At 40.7% G+C, this 25,127-nt stretch overlaps 3 protein-coding genes across 3 annotated transcripts; 2 read left to right on the forward strand and 1 right to left on the reverse strand.

Annotated features, from left to right (window-relative positions):
- Positions 1–350: 350 nt before the first annotated feature.
- On the reverse strand, positions 351–5,425 carry prnpb (prion protein b). Its single transcript, XM_023406492.2, has 2 exons — positions 5,293–5,425; positions 351–4,764 (listed from the first exon to the last, which is right to left on the reverse strand). Exon 2 carries the CDS (start codon positions 4,755–4,757, stop codon positions 3,264–3,266), a length of 1,494 nt encoding a protein of 497 aa, XP_023262260.1. The 5' UTR covers positions 4,758–4,764; positions 5,293–5,425; the 3' UTR covers positions 351–3,263.
- A 682-nt stretch (positions 5,426–6,107) lies between these two features.
- Positions 6,108–15,692, forward strand: LOC111655185 (protein phosphatase PTC7 homolog). Its single transcript, XM_023406476.2, has 6 exons — positions 6,108–6,648; positions 8,586–8,765; positions 10,024–10,222; positions 11,998–12,121; positions 12,249–12,378; positions 12,946–15,692. Exons 1-6 carry the CDS (start codon positions 6,447–6,449, stop codon positions 13,002–13,004), a joined length of 894 nt encoding a protein of 297 aa, XP_023262244.1. The 5' UTR covers positions 6,108–6,446; the 3' UTR covers positions 13,005–15,692.
- A 1,078-nt stretch (positions 15,693–16,770) lies between these two features.
- On the forward strand, positions 16,771–24,961 carry LOC111655183 (TBC1 domain family member 10A-like). The gene is made up of 9 exons (XM_023406474.2): positions 16,771–17,374; positions 19,131–19,230; positions 19,815–19,922; positions 20,118–20,224; positions 20,319–20,433; positions 20,702–20,767; positions 21,236–21,425; positions 21,901–22,055; positions 22,275–24,961. Exons 1-9 carry the CDS (start codon positions 17,193–17,195, stop codon positions 22,674–22,676), a joined length of 1,425 nt encoding a protein of 474 aa, XP_023262242.1. The 5' UTR covers positions 16,771–17,192; the 3' UTR covers positions 22,677–24,961.
- Positions 24,962–25,127: the final 166 nt, after the last annotated feature.

Raw genomic sequence — 25,127 nt, forward strand, 5'->3', positions numbered from 1 at the left:
ATTTGAGAAGCTGGAACCATCAAATGTTTGTGATGAAAAACCACTTAAAACTATTGTTTTTAATTATATAAAATTGTCTGTCAGTCAGCTAATTGCTCCAGCTCATTCTGACCTTTTCATGATTCAACAAAATATATCAAACTACTCAGTGCATCGTTGTTAAATAAAAAAGCCAAATATGTAAAGTTAAAAAAGTTTCATGATCCAGAAACTGTAAATGGTCTATAAAACAGAATAGCAGAAACTTTGCCATCAAAATAGTGAATGAGAGATGAACTGCAAGAGCAAGATTATAAATGCGAACGTGACAGTGTTTGTTTGTGAAATTATATTATTTAGGGAGAGAAGCCTTTATTTCGTTATTTATTTTATTCAACACATAAACATTCATGACAGACCATATTAAATCATATTAGTCTTGTTATTTGATGTGTAAAATGTTTATAATGGTCAAAACCAGAAAATTCACACAAGTGTTTACACTCCCTGTGTGATGCAGTTACAGAATATCCAGTCCTAAAGGGAAATAAGTGCACTTTACAGATATTCAACATCCTAAATAGTACCAAAATGCCAAATTGTTCACTGAATTCACTTTACCAGAATTTAAAAAAAAGAAAAGGAAACACCCTGGGTGGAGTATGGAAACCAGTAAACTGGAAGGACGGAAATTTGACGTAGGACTGGCTGGGTAAGAACAAAATAAAGCGTCATCACAATAAAAAGGTTCGTACGATCATTTCCAGATATACTGTACAGTATACTTTGCAAGTATTTGAACAGCACAACACTTGACTCTTCATTTTGGTTTGACATATAAGTTATAACATACTAAATATTGTGTGTGTGAAGAACTTTATAAAATACAGACTTAACTGAATACACTATGCCAAAACAGCAGACTGAAATGAACAGTAACATTTTTTTCTTTAAACTTAACATTTACTTGGGTGAAATCCCTTGAAATGGCAATACTGGCCTGCAAACTTTAAGTAGCATTTTTCAAAACACAGCTACCAAGTGCTTTACAAAACCTAAAGGGAATGAATGCATTAGATAAACGAAAACAAGCTGGAATAGTAAAATAACCACAAACACGAGTAAACACAGTATCACAGCAGTGAACAATACCAAACACAACTGTCAAAAAGGAGAGCTCTTATTGGAGAGAGATGCATCATGACAGCCAGCGGAGGCTAAAGTTTGGGAAATGCAAACAGAGGTATCTACAGACCCACCCACATCTGAACTATGACTATCTCACTGTGCTGCAGGAAGACGATGAGATGCAGAGATGCCCTGATCAGATCAGGCCCGGAAAGTCCGGAAAGTTTGAGTGTCCCTGGAGACTTACGAGTATGCCTGGAAACATGAACATGAAACCAAGGTTGGACCAAGATATGGGTACAAGGCTCCTAACCAAGACAGCATTATCCATGTACAGTGTGACAGCGAAGCAACACCCTCTGTGGCTTCCACTGTTTCCAGGCAATTTTAAGCCAGTGCCAGGACCTCCAGTTTCGCTGTTAACCTTGTCTGACTGTGGATGTGAGTAAAGTCACGGTACAGAGATATAGATTAGTGAATTGTTGTGGACCTCCTCTGTTCAAGACCCCGGTCAAATCCAAGCTCTCAGCAAGATAGCGCTGCACAGAGTAAAAGCATCAGACGCCATCATCAATAAATGCACCTACTATTCTCAACAGCTGCAGGTATGGTGGCGGCAACACTAATAACATCTTGCTGCACATCTAAAGGCGTGCATGGACTGAAGCCTCTTTTCTGTTGAGAGCTATTAGATGCAGGATTTTACAGGCAGCTGAACAACAAAATAATGTGTGAGTAGCATGTACCTGAGAGAGAGTAGGCCTATTCTTAATGTGAGGATGTCTTCACCCTTACCTACTTTAATTTCTATCACACAAGTGTTTAAAGGTGCTAGATGTGAGTTTTCTCTGCCACCGAATGTGGTTTCTTGCCAGCAGCGGATGCTGGTGATAGTGGTGATAATGATCACTTGCCAAGAGCTTCAGCGATTGTTGTGTTTACAAGTTAAGAGGTTAGAATACGCCCTCTGAGCCGCACTACTTCTTCATCCTCTCATGCTGAATGGGAGCAGACTGGACACGACAGTGAGTCGCTATTACAAAGTACTGCAAAATAGCTGTTTAGCAGTAGACCAAAGAAGTGATAGAAATAGGAGCAAAACATGAGTTAACATTGATGTAGCTTTCCACCACTCTTGGTGAGTACAGGAAAAAAAGTCAGTAAATAAACAGCTGTCAATGCTAACGTTGGCTATGTAGCGATAGACAAAACTAATATATTGCACCTTTAACTATTTATTGTGTGATTAAAAAAAAAAATCTGTCCATGGGAAAATCGTCAGTTCTGCAAAAAAAAGTCTCCAATATCTCCCAGTGCGTTTGAATGATGTTTACATATTTGGGGGACATGTGGTAAGTATGACTTAATAATGACTTCCAAGGAATCCCTCTAGGTTTTATCATTTTGCCATATGTAAACACCATTTGGGAACATGTTTGTACCAAACTGTGCACATAGCCGGTCTTGCGACCTTGTAAAGGTTTCATCTTGGCAAACATTAAACCTAAGCACTCCTAATGGATGTGGTGAAAAACCCTGGCAGACCACATTGTGGAATTATCTCAAATTTTGTTCCCACCGCCAAATTATTACTATTTCTTCTTTGAATCTAATGAACTTTTCCTTTTGATATTTCGGTATATTTCACCAATTGAAAAGTCTGTATGTTTAATTGTCCAGTACAGATGAAAGCATGAATTGATGACCTGCACATATATGAAACTCTTAATGTCACATGCTTATTTTACACAGCAAATATAGTGTCATAATAAATTGTCACAAAAATTGAACTTAAATTCCCTGAATCCGTTTTCTATGCATTCAGTGCTCAAAGTGCAAAATTAATTGTTGAAAAGAAACTGACAGAAAAAATAAGTGCAGCTTGTACAACACAAAAACTGATGACCGAACTGTGAGATTTTAACATGACTGCTGTCCCTTAAAATGTACTTGTTATTTATACATGGAAATTTTGTTATCTTCTGATCGTTTTCTGCGGTGATAATAAAAGGTTGACTAAGTATAACCCAAGCAACTTGTAAGTGTACAGCTATGCTTTGCAATGTAGAGATAATATCCATTAGCAGACTGTGGACGTGCAGGTATAATGAATTAGAAACCTATTTGGGGTATGGTTAAAGGAAGGCTATTTGTTTTCACTGGAGCAGGAGCATGCTGGAAAGTAGCATGAAGAGGGAGGTGCAAAGCTGGATCACCCCGTGGTTCAGAGGGCTGCTCCGACTGTTCTCCAATTGCTCGGGTTTTCGTTCCTGTAGAAAGCGCTCAGAATAAACCATGTACTGCTCAACACAGCGCCGGGCCTTCACTTGCTCAATTAGTGCTGGGTATCCAATCTCCTCAATGCTGACGGTGTCATCATCCTCCTCATCACCTCCACTCTTAGGAGTGGAGGAGCTGCTGCCCTGATCTTTCGGAGGGGCAGTGCTATTCATACACCGGTCCATGAAGTTATCGTAGGACTCTGCCCGTGGTGGAGGGTTGTAGACATAGTCACGGCCAAAATCTTTTTCATCTGTGGAGTGGGAGCCATAACGGCGGTACATGTAGTTGTTGTAATAGTACTCCTCTTCAGGGTTGCGGAAACCGAAATGTGGTCGAGGGAAGCGCCCGAGTCCATAGCCAATAGCCATCCCAGCCACAGCACCAACACCCGCAGCCACTATGGCTTTTTTGGCAAAACTACTTGACTTGGGCTTGTATCCCATATTCTGCACAGAACGAGAGAAAGGAGACCCTCCCATCCCATAACCACCATATCCATAGCCTCCTCCACCAAAGCGGGGACTGAGGATCTTATTATTTGGGTTCCAGTTGGGGTAACCACCAACTGCTCCACCAGGGTAACCTCCTGGATTTGAACCAGGTACACCCCAACCCTGTCCTGTATTCCCCCCTCTGACTGGGTAACCGCCAGCTGCTGGATACTGGTATGGGTATCCTCCCTGGTTGGTACCAGCTCTGCCTGGGTATTGGTTGGGATAGCCACCCGCTGCTGGGTAGCCCCCAGCAGCTGGGTAGCCTCCTGCAGCAGGGTACTGGTTAGGGTATCCTCCCTGGTTGGTACCAGCTCTGCCTGGGTATTGGTTGGGATAGCCACCTGCTGCTGGATAGCCACCTGCAGGATTCTGGTTTGGATAACCTCCAGGATTGGCTCTGCCAGGATACTGGTTGGGATAACCACCTGCTGCTGGATAGCCCCCACCGGGTGAATACTGGTTAGGATACCCTCCAGCGGCTGGGTTTCCACCTGCAGCAGGATAGCCACCTGCAGGATTCTGGTTTGGATAACCTCCAGGATTGACTCTGCCAGGATGCTGGTTGGGGTTACTACCAGCTCCTGGATAACTTGCTGGGTTTTGTCTGGGATATCCTCCTGAATTAGTGCCTGTTCCAGGATAAGGGTAACTTCCACCAGAAGGGTATGGATTGGTGTTTCGATTGGGACTCTGTGGCTGTCTGGGGTAGTTTCCTGGCTGAGACTGAGATGGTTTTGACTGTGTCCCTGCCTTGCTGCTGGTAGACGATGTTTTCTTGCTGCTGCTGCTGCTTTTTTTAGCCCATGTGGAATCAGTGCTCAGGAGACACATAATAAGAATGGACAGAACAGCCAACTCGCACAACCTCCCCATCTTGTCCCTACAGATAATGATCATAAAAACAATACACTATAAAAACAACATTGGTTTCCTTGTTGTTTTCCTATAGCATGACATGCAAAATAGCCTAGCCTTACCTTTTCGTTTAATAATGATCAACATGGGCAACAAAATATTATTATATACCCATTTATAATCTTCTATAGTCCATATAGTATAAAACAGTGTTATTCATCCTTCAAAATTAGTATCCTACTCAAAGATAGCTTATCCAGTTAGAACTCACAGCATGGTTCTATCATCATTTGGTTAATCAAAAAATATATCAATTAATTAAATCGACATGCCAGCCATAACCACAAAGAGTGAACGAAGATATATTTTATCTTTACATCAGTGAGTGATAACCGTTGCATCACTAACACCCTGCTCGCGTAGTTAAACCACTAACGCTAAATGAGTACATAATAACGGACATGTGTGCCGCGCTTCTTTCTATCGTCGAGCCATCCCACATAGACAAATAACATCATCAGTAAATATGAATCAATTTGCCGTTATTTCTTACCGTGGGGTGATGGTTTATATGTATGAGTCGAGTATATTTCGGTTATAGGCTACTGCGTTGTTGTGCTCTCTTTCTCTCTCTCTCTCTCTCACTCTCCTTCAGTTCTGTTCTGTGCTCTTGCTCGGGCTGGGTCTGTCCGGATGGGGTGCGCTCGTTTTGATACACAGCAAGTAGGCTATGCTGTAGAGTGGAGGTGGGAAAACTACTTGATGTCTACCTTTTTTTTTTTTTTTTAAACTTCCCACTTATTATCACCCAGTGCTATCACTAGTCCCTCTTGGATGTGGGGCAACACAACGGTGCTGTAAACGTGTAAATGTCAGAAAATATTGGAAAATTCCCATCATTGTTTCGTGAATTGAACATATCCCGACCAACAGGCAAAAGCCCAATGATGTTGAGTTCAGTGTCATATAAAATAAAACAAGGGGAAAACAACAAATATTCACATTTGAGAAGCCGGAGAAATTACTTCAACAATTGAGCAGTTATCAAAATAATTGAAAATTAATTTTTTGTCAGTCGACTAGTAAACTAATCAACAGGGGCCCCATCACAATCGTTTGCCCTGGGGCCTCCTGGGGGGTTAATGCACCTTATTAGAGGTAGGCTAAATGGTGCTAACGATGCCTCCGTTCGACCGGTACATCTGTGTTTCTAGAACAAGCGCACACCCGAAGCTTGCGCAGTTCAGTGGATCTGGGATCTCAGCAGGTCTGGGATCAGAAAGTATGTCAGGCCTGCGAGCGGCTCTTTCATTGGATAATATCGGCTGGCCGTGACGTCAAGCTTGTAAACTGTACAGTACCCGTATGTACTCGCAGCTCGCTGTCCGGGACACGGTGGAAACATGTCGGGAATGAGAGAGCTCAGTGGGGGAACTGCGTTTCTGAAAGGCACACCCGAGACCTAAACAGCACGGTAAATAGTCAAGACGGAGGGTGGCGTTTTTATGCGAGGTTAGAGCAACTGCCTGGGGCTGCGTTACTATTTCACGGAAGCGAGCCAGTCGGTGTCGAATGGACGGTTAGAAACCAACTGCCGGGGCTTGACACGAAGAAGTAGCCTAGCAGGTAGGCGGCCGGGTCGGGGGAAAGAGAGGCGGAACAGCGTGAGCGGGCTCAAATCAAGACGGGGCCGCTCCTAACCGGGGGATGTTATCCGTACTGTCTTATGGCAGACTGGTAGCCAGGGCTGTCCTGGGCGGACTCTCTCAGACGGACGGTCGGGACTACAGCCTGATCACCGCCAGCTATGGTTACGGTAAAGACTTTCGCAAGGGGATCCTGAAGAAAGGGATGTGCTATGGGGACGATGCCTGCTTCATAGCGCGGAACAGGACCGCCGATGTGTTGGGTAAGCTCTCCGACATATAAAACACTGTAACTGTCTTGCTGATGCGTGTTAGACACCCTCTGTGCTCGGGTGACCTTCAGTGAGCTAGCCTAACACGTGTACCGACCACTCGGATGAAAACACAACAGCCCCCACCTCTTTGCAAAAACAGAGCCATAACTTTTCACCCTCTTTTACAGAGACTATGTCAGTTTAACACAAAACAGAGCGGATGCTTACAATAGATCAGCCAGTGCATTACACCTCCAACTGTGTCATTTAATGCATTAACTGTTATTGTGTGGTGGTTTTGAGGTGAAACACCAAATGACCTTTCACCTAGATGAGCTCAAACTGCAGAATACATGGCGGCAGCGCGAGATATTGAACACATTAAATCAGGAGATGTAGATTTTCACCGTTAAAGGTGGACGGGGTTGAAATAGACCTTTTTACAACATCTCAGACTGAACACTACAATGTCTTGCAAAGGTCAGAATGGTTGAGCATGGAGGCAGCCATATTGCTAATACCGTCGGTAGCCTCCTAGCTTAGCTGAGTGTAATTGCTTTGTCCTCACTGCTCAGCTGACATGAGGAACAGCGAAATGCTCGACTAACCACGTGCCATGTCGACATTTAAAAATAAGTGTTTTATGATTTTTCACGCAATGTACAGTCCTAAATGTTTGGGCTGATGATATGAAGTAAAAATAGCCACCTCTGAGGAACAAAATCCCCCTCAGGACTTCACGTGTTTACACATGGCCCGCAGAAATAACGTGGTGGGGGTGGTGAAGTCTACTAAACTATCAAGACAGCTACAAAAAAAAACTTGGCTTTTGGCCCGGGTAACAGAAATGGATGGTGGTCCTTTTGTCCATGAGCACAGAGGGGGATGGAGATTCCCCAGCTGCATTATATATTTTCACTTTCTTTTTTGAGGGAACTTCACCAAAAGAAATTGACGCTAATGTGGGTCTGGGATTTGTATTTGTTTTATTGTCCTCACAGGGCATGGAAACACTACTTGTTAACGGTATTGGTGTTTTCTAATACCATACAATATTTTGTTCTGTCTGTGTTGAAAGTGACATCTCAAAAAAAGTCGGCTTTGACGTTAAATGATACAGCTTCCTCTTGCCATCTTCTCTATAGCTCTGGAGTGTGATATAATGCACTTAGCAGATATCCAGTTACGTCATCCAGTATCATCCCACTGCATTCTTCAGAATACAGTTAAGATTCACCTCAGTGTGTTTAACTCATGGTGAGGCACAGATCATAGAGTATGAACTTAAATAGATTCAGTTAGCAGTGAAATTTCAGGACAAGAGAGTATGTTTGCAGGTATTCATGAGGTAAACTATGCTACACAGTTTGTTGAATTGTGAGAATATTCAGCAGGTATATTATCTGTGTAACAGTCAACATTTTTACAGCAGAGGTTAACTAGGTAATTGGGGTACAGATTTAACAGCAGTAACGATCAAACATTTGACTGATTTTTAAACAATGCTCTGTGTGACCCACTCATGAATCCACACATTCACGTTTAGCAGTTTGACAAATGTCTGCAAGGGGAACCATTGAAAATTACCATAGCAATGCCACTGACAGGAAAGGAAAGAACTGGCAGCAGCAGTATAGACCTGTAGATAAACACTAGACATGTTGATGTTGTCTTCTACAGACAAAGTACAAGCCACGGCAGTCAAAATATTACAATATTAAGCAGCAGATCCTTACATTTGCTAACCTGGAACCAGACTGTGTTTGGCACTTTTGCTTGAAAAATTAATTTTCTGTTGACTGACTAATTGGTTCAACTAAGCACTGTACAGCAGCTAAATACTGGTTATTACTTAGTACAACTAAAATGCTAGCATTAGTTTGAGGGGTGTGTGAGCACCAAAACAGTGACAAAATTAAAATTTTAATTCCCATTTTGTCCATCAGGTGTAGCAGATGGCGTCGGTGGTTGGCGCGATTATGGTGTTGACCCGTCTCAGTTCTCTGCCACCTTAATGAGAACCTGTGAACGACTGGTGAAGGAGGGACGCTTCACTCCCAGTTATCCAGTGGGCATCCTGACCTCTGGCTACTACGAGCTTCTACAGAACAAAGTTCCCCTGCTAGGTGAGTACACACACTCACACACACACACAGAGAAACACACACACAGATACATACCCACAATATGTTATGGTACACAGTCTGTGGTAGAGTGAGTCATGCTTCCGATGTGAACAGCCATACTCTGAGAATTAAATAACATAGCTGCAGGATGAGTCAGTCTGTGAGTAGCCTGGCTTAGAGAGTTGCATAACATGTTACTATAAGTCAAGACAGAACTTATCTCCTTTTTAAATTGCATGTCAAAATGTCTTTCACGTTTCAAGTTGACTGAAAAGTGCATCAAGGATAGAGGAAGGGGTTTTGTTTCTGTGTGTTTTCTTACTTTTTTTTTTTTTTACATACATATGCGCAAAGAATTGCAGTTTCACAAAGAATAGTATTTTGCTTGGTATTCGCATATTTATTAACATGAGGATTGTTGGTTGTCATTGATTTCGGCTTAGACCTTCATCCCACTGAGTGATGTAATATCCATGAGGTAACCAACTAACTTATCAGTCTGTATTTTGTTATGCCACCAGTTGAAAGTTTAGACTCAGTGGCCTTGTTGGCCTCAACAGTTTTCCTTTTATGCAAGGTGAACATTTTGCCTCATACCAGAGGCCTCCAAAAGGCCAGGAGTGCATCTGTAACTGACACTGCTGGAGGACTGAACTGATTTTAAAAGCATGGCCATGTCAAACATGTGACCATGGTCACATTTCTTCTTAGACTCAGTATCCCTGACCCACAGCCAGTGCACACACTAAATGTTAACCTCCTCCCCCTCTCACTATGTTTGTCAAATGGTCTACTTTTATTTTAGGCAGCAGTGACAAGGTCTGTGTTTGACCTTCCCTGCTCAAGGTTACTGGGCCTATTGGCTTGTAACGCTGCAGTCACTGGGGATCTGGGACAAGCAAAGAATTTGACCCGTGTGTTTTGTTTTGTTTTTTTTCTTCTCTCTCTCTCTCTTTTGATGGAAGAACATTTGGTAATTACATAATAATCTCACCCAGCCACAATGAAAGCAACAGATTCATCAGGGAGGTGTGCATGAAGGCGGTGATGCACTGGTTGGGCAGCATTCTCACTCTGTGAAGCGAAACACACATCCAGCCTCTACTTTTTTCTTCTTCTTTTTTTTCTAATCTTTCCAAACTGGAAATGTTAGCATTTTCTCTGGTGCTGCAGTATCCTCAACCCGACAAATGTTTCTTTTCCACTTCCCTCTATACATATCTATAACCTTATTGTTGTTTTGCTCTCCTATTTGTAGGGAGCAGCACTGCCTGTATTGTGGTTCTGGATCGGCGGAGTCACCGGTTACACACGTGTAACCTTGGTGACTCGGGTTTCCTGGTGGTTCGGGGAGGAGAGGTGGTTCATCGCTCGGACGAGCAACAGCACTATTTTAACACACCCTTCCAGCTGTCCATCGCTCCTCCGGGAGCCGAAGGGGTGGTGCTCAGTGACAGGTGAGTAGCTCAGTGTTGGTGACATCATTACAAGTCATGTGAAGGCAATTTAAAGAATAAAATCAAAAAAGTTGTATTGTACAGACACTGGAAAGTGGTGATGCTAGTAGCTTTGCAGCAATCTACACAAGTGGACCAGGGTGAAGTTGAATTGCTCTTTGTAAACTTCCATTGTATCGCTGTGCTACTACCTCGCCCAGCTTTGAGCCTTTGCATGTGCCTGAGAGCGCATGCCATTTTGCAAAGCAGATCTTTGCAAAAAAAAAAAAAGAGGTTTAGCGTGTCCACTTCTAAACAGTTGAGTTAAATCGATTTTTTTTTTTTAAGCAAATGTAGCTGCAGTGGAAACTTTGCTACAATGTTTGAAGAAAAAACAAGATCTGAGATGCTTTATGTAGCATTTCACAGTGTGTGCAGGTGTACATGGGTTTGCTGGCCAAACTAGGCTCGACTCTGCAGAGCAGCATCATGTACATGATCGTCTTTTCCTTTATCACTCGCATGGAAAATCCCCTCATCATATTCTGTTCCAGTTTATTGTTTTTGTTCAGATTTCAGTGATTTGTAGAGGTAAACATGCCTTTGTGATCACAACCTACTAAAATACATTATTCAACACAAGTACATGAATATTACATGCCAACAAAAGAATATTAGGGAAAGAAGTTGGGAAATGTACAGAATCAGTTAGAAATGATTTGTATGCTTTTCACACAAACTTGTTTTCACTGCTGCAGGAATGTCATGGTGCTTTAAGCACACCAGCACTAAACCACTCCTCTGCACCAAGTAATGTGATTCTGTGGCTCCAGACAGCCCCATGCAGTCTTTTACAACTCGGTCTATAGCCGACGTGAGAGCATACTCTGGGTGTTGGCAGTTGTTGTAGTGATGATGTACTGACACATACTAGTGGAAAAGAACACAGATGGGATGTAAGATTTTGTTCTCTAATTTTTGTCTTTCTGCCTCTAAAGAATCTTTGAAACAGGCAGATTATGTCTGTCGTTGTCGTGTATCTTGACCTTCTTTGCCATCCGTGTATGAATGTATTCCAGATGAAGAGTTGACACAGGCTTTTTTCTGTTAGCTGGGTTATTCTAATCTGGATAGCTACATACATGTCGTTCTTTATACAATATATGTAACTTTTACAAACATGTTCCCTACTGCCCAACGACAACTACCTCAACTGAATATGCATTAGTTTAATGCATTATCAAGAATGTTATTACAGAATGTCTCAATGTGGCATATTCACTGACTTAAAAGGCTGCATCGATAGGTGTCACAATTTGATTCTGACAATGGCAGCCTGATTAACAAGGGATAAACCTTTTGTAATCCATTTGGAGCATTTTCAAGGTCTTGTTTTTGAATCCTTTTTCCCACTCTAGTTTAATCCTGTTCATCTGGTGTGAGATAAAGTTTAAGATTTAGCAATCAACAAGCAAACCTTTCCTTTTTTGTGGCTCTGTGGTATGTCACCTTTAAAATAAAAACCCTCCAGACCAAGCAGGAACATACTGTTAAAGGCTCCCAGGAAATAAAACTTGAGTCTTGGGTTAGGTGCCAGTGCAAGCTAGAGTTCTTCTCTTGTTTGGCAAGGACACGCAGGGCAGGCTGCTTCCGAGTCAGCTGTCAGATTAAACACCCACGCCATGTCTACCCTTAAGATTTGGCAGCATGACCTGCTTAATTCCATACTGGAAACTGTTGACAGCAGCTCAGGTGCCATTTGTGACTGATCTTGCCATACCCCCTGTTTCTTCCAGTCCTGAAGCAGCTGACAGCTCCTCCTTCGACGTGCAGCTTGGTGACATCATTCTTACAGCAACCGATGGCCTCTTTGACAACATGCCAGACTACATGATTCTTCAGGAGCTCAAAAAACTCAAGGTCTTACTTCTGAATGAATATATATATATACGCGTGTGTGTGTGTACAGTAGTTACACACTATACATATGTGCACAGAGATTTATTTTCTTTCACCTTTTAATGCTTTTTATATTTGCTTTATTCAGACTACCAACTATGACAGCATCCTGCAGACTGCACAGAGCATTGCAAAGCAAGCTCACGACCTTGCCTATGACCCAAACTATATGTCTCCTTTTGCACAGTTTGCCTGTGACAATGGCCTGAATGTAAGAGGTAAGTGTACTGTGCTCAGATGTGTTTTCTCTTTTTAACACTATGCTTAATAACGTATATGTAATTCAGATGTTATTAAAAGCTGAGAGACCACATAGGCTTAGTCCTAACCGCAATGACCATGGGTTGAGTCCGACTCACGGCCCTTTGCTGCATGTCATCCCCTCTCTCTCCCTAACTTTCCTGCCTATCTCTCACTGTCCTGTCAAAATAAATGTAAAAATGCCCCAAAAAAAACTTACAACAAACAAAAATGGTCCCTTTTTTTTTTTTTTAATTATTATTAAAACGGTCAACTTTAAAAACTGTGTCTTCAATTGTCTGAAGTTTAAGAATTTAAAAATGTGAATGAAAATATTGTGTAAATTTAATGATATTTGGCATCATTCACAGCTTTAGTTTGGCTTCCTTTGTCCAGACCAAAGCTAAATAGAAAGGGAAATGTTATGCTCTCAGCACATGGTGGTCATGAGTTCCAACTGGCATTGCAGAAAAAAACCTCCAGCCCTACTTTGCATGGTTGCAGGTTTGGCACGGTTCCTCACACTCTTTTGTCTTTTTCTGCAGGAGGGAAGCCAGATGATATCACGGTGCTGCTGTCCATTGTGGCTGAATATACAGACTAAAAGTGCGTTTGTGTGCGTTTGTATATGCGCGAGTGTGTGTGCTTCTTTGGGGCTGATCCTTCCTTCCCATCTGCCTGAGTCTTCCACCTGCAGCCCTCCCCAAATGCACTGCGTCCTGTGGGCCAATTGGAGAGGCCCACCAACACGACACACTCCTTGCTGCGGGACTGGCATCCATCCGTGTAACACTTTGTTTTCTTCCTCCGTTTTGTTTTGGTGCTTGAACGGTTGAGGGGAAGCAGGCAGCTAGACAGACATATTCATGTTGATCATGATGCGGGAAGAGCCGAGTACAATGGGCTGAGGGATGCCTCTCAGTCTCCCATGTCTCACTGTGTGGCATCAACACTTTTTAGGTGATGTGATGAAGAGACAGTCCATAACAGTTTGGATTAACTAGGCGTTTTAAAATCTGGCAGCCCTTGTGTATAAAAAGCGATATTATAGGAGGAGTAAGCCATGGTTTTGGATTGTTAGAGTAGTGATAGAGTTGACTAAACTGTGTCTGTTGTCCCAGTTGTTAATCTGCACCATGTCGTAAACGTGTTTGAACAAAGCGTATAGATGGACCGAGGAAGCTGACGTTGGGAGTGGATGGGCGTTAATGGAGAACTAAAAATAAGAGTTGGATTTAGGAATGTTTAACCATGGAAGAGCTAACTAGTAATTGGTGCAGATAAAAGAAATCTGTAAGGAGAACCCGTAAGACTTGTAAGAGCTCACATGTGATGGTTAATCAGATTTTGTCACTTGGCTGAGGGATCTGTCGGAGCGCACATCCTGATAAGATGTAAATATTTCTGTGTTTTCAGGGCTACATTCTGGCCTTCCTGTTGTCTTTGCTTTGTTGGTTAAAGCAAAGAGCTATTTCGTTACTGTTGTGGAGGATGTACACATGCATTCATAAATATATTTTTCTTGTATAGATGTTAATCTTGAAGTGAGCTTTATCAATCCTGCACTTCCACTCGCTGAAATGAACAAGATGACATTTGCTGAGATTGATTGCAACAGTTGTGTGGTAGGAAGGATGTTTAAAAAATGTGTGAGTGTGTGTGTGCGCGTGTGTGTGGAGCAGATGTTAGAGGTTGTTTTTGGAATGTGTGGTGTGTTCAATGTTAATATTTGTTATCTCACAAAGCTAAAGCTAGCATCTGGGAATGCTTAAATTGCAATGATAGGTCAGGCATGAATTTAAATGAAAAGATGTATTTTTTTAATGTTATTTAGTTTTCAGAGAAAGAGTTTGAAGTGTCTGCTGACATGATGTGTGATGGATGACAAAAAGATCCAGCTATCTTAAAAAGAAATGTGTGTGTGTGTAATTGTAAGAGAGAGTGAGTGTGTGTCAGATTTCAGTTTTTTTTTTTCTCAGTTCCTTATTTCCCTTTACATTTGTTTGCTGCTTCTTTTGTAATTCCAATGTCTGTACATGACTTGACATGATTTATTTGAACATGGTCATCATGATTGTAATGAGTGTGCGTAAGTGTTTGTTTGTGTGCTGGATTTCATCCAATTACAATAATCAAAGACATGATAGTCTGTCCCTTTGTCTAACAGCTCACCCAAGTGGTTTGGACAATGTCTTTACAGTTTAAAAAGCAGGTGCACCAAAGACACATTTTCTTTGTGTATGTCATTATGCTTTGTTGTTATAAACATCATACAGCAATACTGTAAATTCCTTGTGCTCTGAGTCTAGCGTGATGGCAAGATGTGTGGGTGGAAATGTTCCGAGGAACACTGAAATGTCTTTTCTATGCCTAAAGTTGTTTGCGAACAAAGGTTGTATCATATTCTTGGTATAAATCATATGTGACTGATGTATTAGACAGGTTTATAAACCAAAGAAGGAAAGCCATATATAAATACATGATTAATCTGTAAGCCGAGTTGTAAAGGTAACACTGTGTTGGTGGAGACCAATATTGTCATTGTGTTGTTCTTTTAACAGTCATGGTAGAAATTCTACAGTTGCTGCCATAGTTGAATCCACTGGTCCTGCACATGTCTTGCATTAGTAAGCGGGGTTCTACAAATAATTCATGTATGTGGTGGATCAGCAGGACAACAAATAGCCACATTTTACATGAATCCAAATTAGACTGATCTTTTCTTCCTCATATACATAATGGCAGTTGTTGTTGGTTTCTGTCTGAGCTTTCTGCGCCATTTTTTTTCAAAGTTCATTTCACACAGTTGTAGTCTGTTCTTGTCTTAAGCATGGTTTGTGTACAAAGGTTCTGAACTTCTATTTATTTCAAAGATAGCTCCCTATTTGACAGGGAGATGTAACTCATATGCAGAGGGAGGGGTAGTGAGATGGGTAATGGTGCTGTGAACTTACAGTATGAGGGTGAGCACAGTTTCAGCCTTAACAAATAGCTATTCCCGTAATCAAGAGGCCTTTCCTGTCATTGCAAGCTTGTCTCGTCTCGGTCACGCTGCCCAGTGTTTGATGTAAATGAAGTCTGCCCCATTCTTTCTCTCCTGTAAAGTCGTTCTCAAAGGTGCTTCTGCAGTCTGTATGGTATGATTGTCCTCTTTCCAGAAAGCGATGTTTGTGCGTATGAAAGACACACCTATGTCAGTGTATATAGAGTGTAACAATGCAGGTCTAATTTATGTAAATATGTTTTAAAATATGTACAATATTTAAATAAAGAATCTAGTATTTATACTAAATTTGAGTGATTTCATGATTCCATGTTTGAACCAATTTTATCTTCAGACAAATCTTCACAAAAGATTAATTCAGTCTTACAAATGACTGACAGCTGTGTGTGTGTGTGTGTGTGTGTGTGTGTGTGTGTGTCAAGCCAAAGAAATGTTAATAAAAGTACATAGTCTTGTGTCAATGTTTATGTAATTACATTAAGTGCAAAACGAGTCTTCGTTTTAAAATGATCATTTAAAGGAAATGGCTAAATTTGTATACATGTATGTATAGAAACATATGTACAGCATATGCCAAGTATCTGCATATATCCCTACAATATACCTGGAAAGTAGCAAAGTACATTTACTGAAGTACAACTTTGAGGTACTTGTACTTTACTTGAGTATTTTCATTTTTTGTCATATAATACTTATGTACTTTACTATATTTCAGAGAGAAATGCTCTATTTTTTCAACAAATAAATCAAATTTTCTTCTGCACAGGTACAACATGCTGCTTATATGTCTGCATCAGTAATCCAACAATATAATATAACTCTAAAAGAGGACAGGATGCATTATATGACTATTTACGAATAAAAAGCCTCCATTCAAAATCCTACTCAAATGAAAGTACAGAGGTATCATCAGCAAAATCTACTGAAAATAAATCACATTGTTAATACTGATCATCAATTTGTAAGCAGCATTTCATTGTTGTAGCTGCTTGTTGTGCATCTACTTTAAACTACATTTGATACTGTTAGAAAGTTTAGTCCTGTGGTTCCCAATTTAGAGGCAGGGCCCCTCCTAAGGGTCACCAACTAAATGTTAGTAGTAGTATGCTGATTGTGAAAGGAAAAGGGGAAAAACAAACTTTTGATACATGAATTTGCAATCAATTTTCAGGCTTCTCTAATCTTTGCCTTTTTATAAATAAAATTATAATAAAGATATATATAATATATGTATATATATATAAAATCTGTACCTGGACATGTAGCCTAATGTTGAGCAGTAGATGGCAGTGGAGAGTCATAGCATGCCAGGGATGTTTTGTTTACTAATCTGCTCCAGCTTCCTTGTAGCCGGCAGCTAACCTACATTCCTGCTGACAGAAGAGATTCTCGAGGTGTGTGTGTCAGCTGACAGTTGTGTGATGCTAGCATATTAGCTTCGGAGTTAGCCGACGGATACTGTACTAATTTATCGTCAGTGCTGCGTTTGACTCTTTAATAGTTTGATCCGTTGGTGGAAATCATTTTGCGTGACTGAGATATTAATTACGTGACCAAAGTCAGGAGGTTTACTATGAAACAAACAACCTAAGTGTTTTTAGCACTAGCGAGCTAGCAGCTAGGAAGCAAATCATCCTAGCAACCGTGGCTAGCTGTGACAGTAGGTTTGCTAACCGGCGGGCGTCTTCATGGAGAGCTTTAAAGTGTTAGCTAAGCTTTCAAGCTTGATCCGAAGTTATGTGAACAGACTGTAGACGGGCGGCTTCTGCTAAGATAAATGTTGATTAAATGGCAAAAACCGAGCAGGGCAATGGACTTGAAATGCGGGGCAGCACAGAGAAGCTGACAGATAATGGGAAAGGCAGTTTGTATGGATCCGACACAGAAGTAAACGGCAATGCCATCCCCAGGGAGGAACCGGTGGACAAGTATGGATTCACCGGGGGAGCCCAGCAGAACTCCAGAGACTCGTAAGTGGAGTTTCATAATGTTCAGATTTCCACAGTTAGAAACTGAATGAAGTGTTTGTTCGTGAGTCCATAGGCTGCCACATATTTGCAGTATTTTTCTAGCACTCAGCTGAAGACAGGTAAAGGAAACGAGAAGAGCTCACACACATTGACACACACCATCAACAAACCCCCTTGTAAAAGCTGGGATCATCAGACTGTTGTAGGTAAAGTCTGTTCTTTCATCCATGTGGAGATAGCTGCTGTCATTGAATAAACTTGTAATAAGACAAACAAGTAATAGATCATTCCAGATTGTAAATTAAATTATAAATACACTGATTTATATCTTAGTTTCTTGTCACCTGGACCAGTGTTTGCCAACCTTTTTGGTTTAAGACCTTTCAAAGTGAAGCAATGTCTACTGGCCTTGTCACAGGTTTCATATGTTGTGTTATATGGTGTTTCATGCATGAAGATAGAAGATATTAATGTCTTGTAGATCAACAAGTTGATTGACCCACCTTCCCACCTTTCTTGTTCGACCTCCCTCTGGCACCAAAAAGACAGACCACTTTACTTACGTGCTTGACTCACCATATATAGATGTATAAAATATGTATAGCATTGTTTTTGAAATCGTGTCTCAACGTTTGTTGTTAAAAGGAAAAATTGGGTTTTTCCCATTCTTGGCTCCACGGTCTAGGCCAGTGGTTCCCAACGTGGTGGTTGTGATCCCTCAGTAGGGTTTCAAAATTAATCTGATGGGTCATTACATGATTAATGAGATAGCACAAAAAAAGATTCTGATATGCAAAATTATGTTTATTTTTCAGACGTTTCTATGATAATCATCTTAGGTTATTGCATAGTGAGTTAAACCTGTTAGTTAACCAGTAGACATTCATGCATTTTAAGCGGATATAAACCAAAGAGGCAAGGAACCACAGGTAGAGGGTGATTAAGCCTTTGTCATTGTGGCCCTTAGATATTGGACCAGCCTCCCTGTGTTAGTGTCCCAACTAATGAAACCTTTAAGTTCTGCCTCAAAGACCATTTTTATTTTTTAATATTTGGACCTGCATAACATCCAACATTGTTACTTGTTCTAACACAATTTACTTTTAACTTTGCCTTAGAAATTGTACAGCACTTGGTTCATCTTTTGTTGTTCTTAAATGTGCTTTATACATAAATTGCATATAAACATCTTGGGCTCAACATCGGCCACAAAATGTTTAGAGGTTGTGTTTTATTTTGAAGATATAAAAGAAACAGTCCCAATTTAGACGTATTAGTCCAGCCAAGTCACTGTGATATCTTTATATAGAGATAAGTGATTGACAACTTGTGAACTTTCTTTAGCTATTGCATGCAAAACCATGTCAGTCAGCTCTTTAAATTTGTTAAAATTTGCTTGCCAAGAAGACCAGGCTTTTGTTCAGGATCAGTACAGGAAATCTGTGTGTGTCAAAATGGCAGCTCTGATCTTCAGTAGGGCTGTAGTGAAGTGAGATATTGGTGTTTTGTGTAGGAGGTTGTAGGGAACTGAACTAGGGGAAAGTTCTCGCATAGCTTCCTGTTTTCCTTGTACTTTGCTGCCGATGGCAAGTGTTCCACTGTTTCGTCTGAGGGTAGATTTCCTGTGTGGACAAGGAAGAGATGAGCCACTATCCCGCCCCCTCTGACTACAGGGAAGTGACAGAGTACAGAGGAACTACTATATATGAAAATCATTATTTTTGTCTTTTATCAGTGACATTGTCCGTCTCTACAGGGCTGAAGAAATTCCCATCGAGGTGCTGAGACAGCGGGAGGCAAAATGGCTGGACATGCTCAACAACTGGGACAAGTGGATGGCCAAAAAACACAAGAAGGTCTGCAATGTTTCTCACCTCTTCACTGATTATAATTTTTAGTTTTATATTACTACTAAGTGCACTTTGCAGGAGTTATTCATTGTGCACAGATTCACTTTTCATTATATGTATTTTTATTGTTCACACAGTTGATACAATTGTATGCTTCAGTTTTCCACAAAATAAAACCAGTAAAACAGAGCACATATACCACAAGAAGTCATATCGAACATAGTTAAAAGTGTTCAAGCTAACAAAATAAACAGATTATCTAAAGAAAAGCACATACATTTCATGAATTGAGGAAAAAAAGAAAGCTGTCTGATAAAGAGTGAGAGTTATCATTCAAATTGATATGGACTTTTCACTTAAGCAGTGAAAGGGGATCCTCAAGTTTGTCCTTCAGGTCAAACTTGATTCTTTCAGGGTGGGGGTTACGCAATAGTTTAAAAAAAATATATATATATAATTGATGATCAGTCATAGTGGTGTATACTGCAGTATTCACAGTGTGCAGTCCAAGCTGTGAAACATTTCCCCATTCCGTCTTTCTCTTGCTCTGTGCTGCCTCTTGAGTAACGTGTGCATGTGTTGAATAACAGGTGAAAGACCGCTGTCAGAAGGGGATCCCTCCATCCCTGCGTGGCCGGGCCTGGCTCTATCTCACTGGGGGCAAGGTGAAAAGGGAGCAAAACCAGGGCAAGTTCCAGGTCAGTCGTATATTTTTGTTGTCCCTGCGAGTGTTTTTCAAAAAACTGATGCAAATTAAACATAATGTACATTCATAGTACATGTCCGTATAAGGCTGTAAGTTTCAGAATTGCCTTCTTTATGTAATTGCTAATAAAAAAAAAAAAAGTGGCTAGTGAGAAATTATGTTTAATGACAAGATTCTGTGTTTTCAGGAACTGGACAACCAACCAGGAGATCCTAAATGGGTAGATATTATTGAGAGGGACCTGCATCGACAGTTCCCCTTCCACGAAATGTTTGCAGCGAGAGGAGGCCATGGGTAAGCACTGCCTATCATCATGCCCATCAATGTATTATTTTTTCTGAATATACAGTAGTTTCTGAACACAGTTTATACCTGTTCGTACATGAAGGCAGCAGGACCTGTTCCGTGTTCTGAAGGCTTATACTCTGCATCGTCCTGAAGAGGGTTATTGTCAGGCTCAAGCTCCCATCGCTGCTGTTCTCCTGATGCATATGCCGGCTGAGGTGAGCACATACTAGAAATTCGACCTTTCCAGATGTTTTTTTCTCTGGTATAGAATAAAATGAAGTTGATATTAGATACTAACTTCTCTAATGATAGGGTTAAGGGGAATAATAGGTAAGAAAAGTGACGTGATGATATAAGCTCACTGTGTAATGAGTAAATGTTGTTAACTAAATTATTGTTTTTCTCTATGTCATGATTTTTTTTTATCTTTAAGTACCATATTTTCTATAATAAATGCTGCTCTCATTCCTTTGTTTGTCCTAGGATGCATTCTGGGTTCTTGTCCAGATTTGTGAAAAATACCTTCCTGGATACTACAGTACAGGGCTGGTATGTCATGAGAACAGCTTGAGAACAACAGATTACAAGTTGACTTTAAAAAGATTACATATTCATAATGTGTTCAGCATGACTATTAGTATAGTATAAAATGTTGTCTATCGTTAGCGTAAATTTAAACTTCTGCCACATTATGAAATTCAATCTTTTTACTTTGTATATTTTCCAGAAATGACCCTTCCCAAGATTTATTACCAACATAGATTCTGCCTCAGTATTTAAACAGCAGTCTCATAAATAAAATTGCCAGTTAACCTCAGTTTATAGTCAGCACACATAATATGTTGCTAAATTCCTAAGGCCAATGTGTCTCTCACTTGACACTGATGCACTAACAACCAAATAACCGGAGGTGGTGACCAGGCTACAAGGACAAGATAATCACACAATCAGATTAAGCAAAGAGAGAGAGGAGTCTGTTCCCTCTTCCCTGACTGCTGTTCCACGTTGTCTCCACAGGAGGCGATCCAGCTGGACGGGGAGATCCTGTACGCTCTGCTGCGGCGGGTGTCCCCTGTGGCCCACCGACACCTGAAGAGGCACAAGCTGGAACCCATCCTATACATGACCGAGTGGTTCATGTGTGCCTTCTCTCGGACTCTGCCGTGGGCCTCGGTGCTGCGTGTCTGGGACATGTTCCTCTGTGATGGTGAGACGACATACCCCGACATTACTCACTGATCTATTAATATGTCAAATCAAGTGAGAAGTGATTATGTTGAAGCAATGTTTCAACAAGATAACCTCTAATAAATGAATACAGCCCCAGATGAAGCACATTTTACATGGTTAAATGCTCAATACACAATACCAGTATTTAATTTTCCTTCAGGCCCTGCCATGTGCAAGTTATCCTCCCTTTTAATTTTGCCTGTAAACACTAGAGCTTGATCACCTTTAAAGAAACAGGCAAGTGTTAAAGCCTCTCTTTGTTTGGAATAAGGAATAAAAGAATTGAGAAACACTATAGTTATCCATCTATATATCCACTTTTCACTGCTACGATATAGAAATGAATGGGTCTTCAGCAGTTATGTGCAGCTCTTAGGTGGTCCCTCTCTATTTAAATATAAGTGAAGACTGCTTCTCTAGCTGCATACTGTCTGATGTGATGCTTTTCTCAGGAGTTAAGATCCTCTTCAGGGTGGGCCTGGTTCTCCTGAAATGCATGTTGGGATCCCAAGAGAAACTGAAGGCCTGCCAAGGTCTCTATGAGACGATGGAGCTGCTCCGAGCTATACAGCCACAGTACATGCAAGAAAGGTTCCTGGTGCACGAGGTACGGTTATACTGACTGTTGTAATCTGTGTTATCTGTTTTATTGTTCTGGCCCAGCACCTCCTGCACATTCAGCTGTCTCTCTTTGACTTTGCCCTGCTGTGGTTGTGGGAACAGCAATATAAAAAGACTTAAGCTGTAACGTGCTGGAATACTTTAACCAAAAAACCCAGACATTAACTCACACTTGATTCACACTCATTCTGTCCCCGTGTTTCAGATAATAGAGTTATCCGTGTCTGAGAGAGACATCGAGAAGGAACATCACACTCAGCTGCGGTCCTGGAAGGAGACTCGTGGAGATCTACACTGTAAGTCCCCTCCCAGGATGCATGGTGCCAAGGCCATCATGGCTGCCGAGCCACCAAGCCGGCAGGACCTGAGACAGAGGCCCACCATCATCGTAGAGTCTCCCCTGGCACCTAAGACAGATGGGGTGCAAGCAGAGGATGCAAAGGAAAGTAGAAATGCTAACATGGAAAAGCAGAAGAAAACAAACCTTCCACCACAGGAGAAAGTTAATCCTTATCCTCCCACTGACCCCTCACCGCTCCTCGAGCACATGACCCTACAAAAGTCTAAAGAGAGTCTGAGCAGTGCAGAGCATGACACTTACCTGTAGCAGGGTGAGTTTCACACCAGTTGACATACAAAAATCATTCCATAGAGCCTTTACTGACTTAGCAGTGACACTCTTCACAGTTTTCAGGCACAGTTGTCACATGTCACAGCTGTCAGTGACATGACAAACTTTTCCATTGCTTAGTGTGTCTGTAGCAGTCATGACTGAGACAGGTCTCAGTAAAATGACATTTTTTTACTGTCATGACACTCCAACAAAAGTTATGGAATTTGGAAGTCATTGTGAACAGTAAAAGTAATCGCATTTTCACATCTGGAAAAAAATGCCATTGCTCAGACTATCAACGTATTTTCGGTGTCGTTTCATTTATACTGGTTGTTTTTAACTAAGTAGTACAGTCATGGAAATTTAGCATGACAGTATAGTACATTTTTAAACCCAGGGAGCAAAAGTAGATGGCTACTATGTGCACTTTGCACATGTCTGTGAGGTTCAAGTCTGTGGGAATATAGAGCAATCAGCATCATATAACCGAGCATGTCAGGACACACACTCACTGACTCACTGTTAAAAGCTACCGCTGCTATTTACCTCTTATAATAATGCTCTGATTCTCTCCTTTGCTATAAATGAAGTCTGAGTTATTTACTGGACTGGTCACATCTTTTCTAGCACACTTTGCCTTTCTAGTCTTCCTCTTTGCCTACATTAGTCATTATGTTGCCAGTGCAGAGATTTGTATTTATCCTGCTTTGCTAGACCCAGTCATTCAAACTAATGTGCGGACACAGTATATCAGTGTCTGTTTGCATAGTCTGTTGACTGTTAATGCTGCATCTGTGCGTTGTCTCTGCTGTTGTTTAACACTTGAGGGCGCCCTGAGATTACCTCTCTGCCTCAGCAGTGACCAGCAGTTGTCTTATGAGTAGTAAAAGCTGACACAAGCTGTGTGACTCTGATATGAAGGAAAAAGTGTGCAGGGACATTTTATGACACTAAGCCAAAGATTTTTAATGAATATTTTTGAAATGTATGTTTTCCTAACAGTTAATTCAATCATATTGTCGTATAGTATTTAATTGTTGTCAGTTTGGGAGAGCAGAGGGTTTGTATTTATGTTATGAATGAGCAATGGTAAAATGCCATTTTGAAGGATGCTAATACAAAGCTGTTTTTGTACAATCATACTAAAAGGTTTGTGGATCCTTCGACTTAAAGATATCTTATGTTACTATAAAAGAAAAACATAGCATTGGGAGATTGTTTTTCTGCAACCTTATACTCTAAACTCCAGTTTAAATGCTAATTTTTAATCTATCTATCTATTATTTCCATCCTAAAACCAAGAAATCAGGACGTAGGTAGTGTTATCTTTGTTTCTCTGATTAAGCTCATTGAGTAAATATGAAGTTCAAATAATGTACAAACAATGCTGTTCTTTTCCAAAGGCTTTATTCAGCTAAAAGTCGTTTCACACCCTTGGTTACTCAGTTAAGTGAAACTCATGCCACATGGTTTTTCTTTACAATTTCATGCAAAGGACTTTTGTGTTTCACACTAAACTATTAAAAAAAACATTCTAAGTCTAGTTACTCAAGATATTAAAAGTCAAGGAAGCCATAAACCCCAGTCCCAGAAATTAACAATATCCTGTGAAACTATAAGTCGGATTATTTGCTGTCAAAGTTTTTATGAATAATGTAAAATGGTTGCGGGTATGTGTTGATTTTTAAACACTGTGGAGATATATATGCTACGGGTTTATTTTTTGTCTATTAGTAAGCACTGTTTACCTGCCACGTCCTCTGAAGCTTTTTATATCTAGATTTTAAACATCTTGTTCTGATCTGTAGCGAGAACACAGCATACATTTAACCAACCTGCCGTGCATCTGTTGAATGTTTACTCTGAGCTTTCTATATTGTCATGTATGTGGTGCCACTGAGCTTCATCCAGGGATTAGAAAAACTAGCTGTTCAATCATTCTAAAGGATGCAGGATATACAGGATGTGGTTTGCCATCCAAAAACTTTATGTTGATTTCTTTTGTAAGATTAATATTCATCAAAATAATATAAAAAAAAAAGATGTTAAATAGGTTAGTGGGATGTTATTTTTACTAATCATTGTAACAGTTCTATTAAAAGATAACACTAATTAAGCCTGGGGCTTGTAAATCTGCAACTGATCCTGCTGTTTCAATCAGTATATAGCTCTTGAATTTCTGATCTGTTTACTTACTTTATTTAAAATCAACATCTCACATGTACAAGCTGTTTTTGTACCGAATTACATTTAAATGAATAAAATTTGAAACTCCTGGATTTTGCACATATTTTCCCATTTATATACCGACAGCAAGTTTCCTCTGTTTTTGCCTGCATTTACTGTTAGACAAAATAAAATGAGAAATGAGACAGCCTGGACTGAACGAGCGGGATTTGAATACACCCTGTGTTATCGTTCAGCACCCTCACACCCACCCGCCCG

This window comes from Seriola lalandi, unplaced genomic scaffold, assembly GCF_002814215.2.
Source record: "Seriola lalandi dorsalis isolate HSWRI2012SDOR001 ecotype SW California unplaced genomic scaffold, Sedor1 jcf7180002054309, whole genome shotgun sequence".
Taxonomy (NCBI): Eukaryota; Metazoa; Chordata; class Actinopteri; order Carangiformes; family Carangidae; genus Seriola; species Seriola lalandi.